Source organism: Etheostoma cragini, unplaced genomic scaffold (assembly GCF_013103735.1).
Source record: "Etheostoma cragini isolate CJK2018 unplaced genomic scaffold, CSU_Ecrag_1.0 ScbMSFa_1309, whole genome shotgun sequence".
NCBI lineage: Eukaryota > Metazoa > Chordata > Actinopteri > Perciformes > Percidae > Etheostoma > Etheostoma cragini.
The window spans coordinates 1-2,177 of record NW_023265351.1 but is presented as its reverse complement, the minus strand read 5'-3'; the positions used below and the strand labels follow the sequence as shown (position 1 = coordinate 2,177).

The 2,177-nt window shown below is 47.7% G+C and overlaps 1 protein-coding gene across 1 annotated transcript; it reads right to left on the bottom strand.

The window, feature by feature from the left end:
* Window positions 1–244: 244 nt before the first annotated feature.
* Window positions 245–2,177, bottom strand: LOC117939855 (vicilin-like seed storage protein At2g18540; the record flags this gene model as incomplete). Its single annotated transcript, XM_034865282.1, has 3 exons — window positions 1,971–2,177; window positions 677–1,145; window positions 245–406 (listed from the first exon to the last, which is right to left on the bottom strand). Coding segments are annotated over exons 1-3 (750 nt in total), but the record flags the coding sequence as incomplete, so codon positions are not given.

The following is a 2,177-nucleotide window of genomic DNA, read 5'->3' as shown; positions in this document are numbered from 1 at the left end:
CATGGAGTCTGGTGGAGATATGCTGCTCTATACACGCTAAAAGTAGTGATTATTTACATGGAGTCTGGTGGGTTTGGGGATGGTGATTTCGGGGCTGTTTCATGTTAAACTAAAAGGATTTAACTCTTTGTAGAAAAAAAGTAATAAAAAATCATAGTTTAACATAATGAAAAATGTAAAAAAAAGTGACAAATAAGCGTGAAAAAAAACAAAAACATAACGTCTTTGTTTCCGCCGGGGGAACCAAAACATCTGCAGGATGAAACACTGTTTCCTCACCGATGGGGGTGTCGGGGTTGTGGGGGGGCAGCGGCAGAGACGCCACGCTGGGTTTGTTTGCGGCCGGTGGGGGGGGCCCCTCCGTTGGTCCGTTCTCATTGGTCGATGTCTCCATCCTCTCCTCGTCCTGCAGCCCAGAGGAGACAGGGCAGTTAGCTCTGAATCACTTCATTTATTCAAACATCAGCTGCAGCCAATCAGCTGCAGAAGATCAGAGCGGCGGTTTGGAGTGTGTTAGTGTGCACACACACAAACGCACGTGTATCCACGCACGCGCGCGCACACACACACACACACACACACACACACACACACTAACACGCACACACACACACACGCACACACAAACATTAACTAAAAAAACTCAAAAATATCTTTTGAGCAGGAGACGACTCACGTCTTTGCTGCTCTTCTCCTTCTCGTCACCAACTTCAGGAACCTTCTCCGTTTCTTCTCCTCTCTTCTCGTCTTCACAACTCTCTCGCTTCTCTTCCTCGTTGTTCTCCTCCGACGGCTCCTCCTTCCTCTCCTCCTCCTTCCTCTCCTCCTCCCTCGGTTTCTCCTCCTCCTTCCTCTCCTCCTCCTTCCTCTCCTCCTCCCTCGGTTTCTCCTCCTCCTCCCTTGGTTTCTTCTCCTCCCTCAGTTTCTCCTCCTTCAGTTTCTTCTCCTCCTCCTCTGTTTTCTCCTCCCTCAGTTTCTCCTCCTTCAGTTTCTTCTCCTCCTCCTCCCTCGGTTTCTCCTCCCTCTCCTCCTCCTCCCTTTGTTTCTCCTCCTCCTCCTCTTTGGGTTTCTTGGCCGGGGGCTCTTCAGGAAGTTGAGGAGCCGAGTCGCTGTTTTCTCTCTTCACCCCGGACGGACAGCGATGTCTGAAACCAGACGGTTACACGTGTTAAACTCGCTTTCTGTCCATGTTCCTACTGGGATTTATTCCACAGGAACAGGGACCGGGACAGGGGACAGGGACAGGGACCGGGACAGGGGACAGGGACCGGGACAGGGACATAACAACAGGGACAGGGACCGGGACAGGGGACAGGGACCGGGACAGTGACATAACGACAGGGACAGGGACCCTGGACATTAACTAACATCGCTGTAACTTTCTGTGGTTATTAATCACCTCTATATCTATCTCTATAATCTCTAGATCTATCTCTTTATCTATCTCCATCATCTCTATATCTACCTCCATCATCTCTAGATCTATCTCTATATCGATGTCTATCATCTCTAGATCTTTCTAAGTCTATCTTTTTATCTATATATCTATCTATTTCCTTCTCTCTCTCTGTATCTATCTATATCTCTCTCTCTCTCTATATCTCTCTCTATATATATCTCTATCTCTCTATATCTCTCTCTCTATATATATATATATATCTCTCTCTCTATATCTCTCTCTCTCTCTAATTGCACCAGAATTCGCCAAAAGGCTATTTTTCATCTGTTAAAAATCTTTAAATTTTTTAACCTAAACAACAATAAGAAGATTACAGTGAACTATAAAAAGCAGGAAAACAGATAAAACTTCAAATCCCGTAAAATACAGTGTACAAGTTTGATAAAATACAGACATTAGGATAAGAAGATAAATTATACAGGATATACACAAGCACCCTCTGCCCCCCCAAACCCCCCTCGCCCCCCCCAAACCCCCCTCACCCCCCCAAACCCCCCTCGCCCCCCCTCACCCGTGCTTGAGCTGCCGGTACTTCCTGCTGACGTAGACCGTCAGACGCTTCCCGTTGAACTTCGGCGGGTCCACTTTGTAATCTTCGGCCATTTTCTCTGCATCCTCGGCTCGCTCCATCTCGATGAAACACTGTCAGACACACAGGGTCGGGGGTTAAAGGTCAGCCAGGTCACTGTCAGACACACACGGTCGGGGGTTAAAGGTC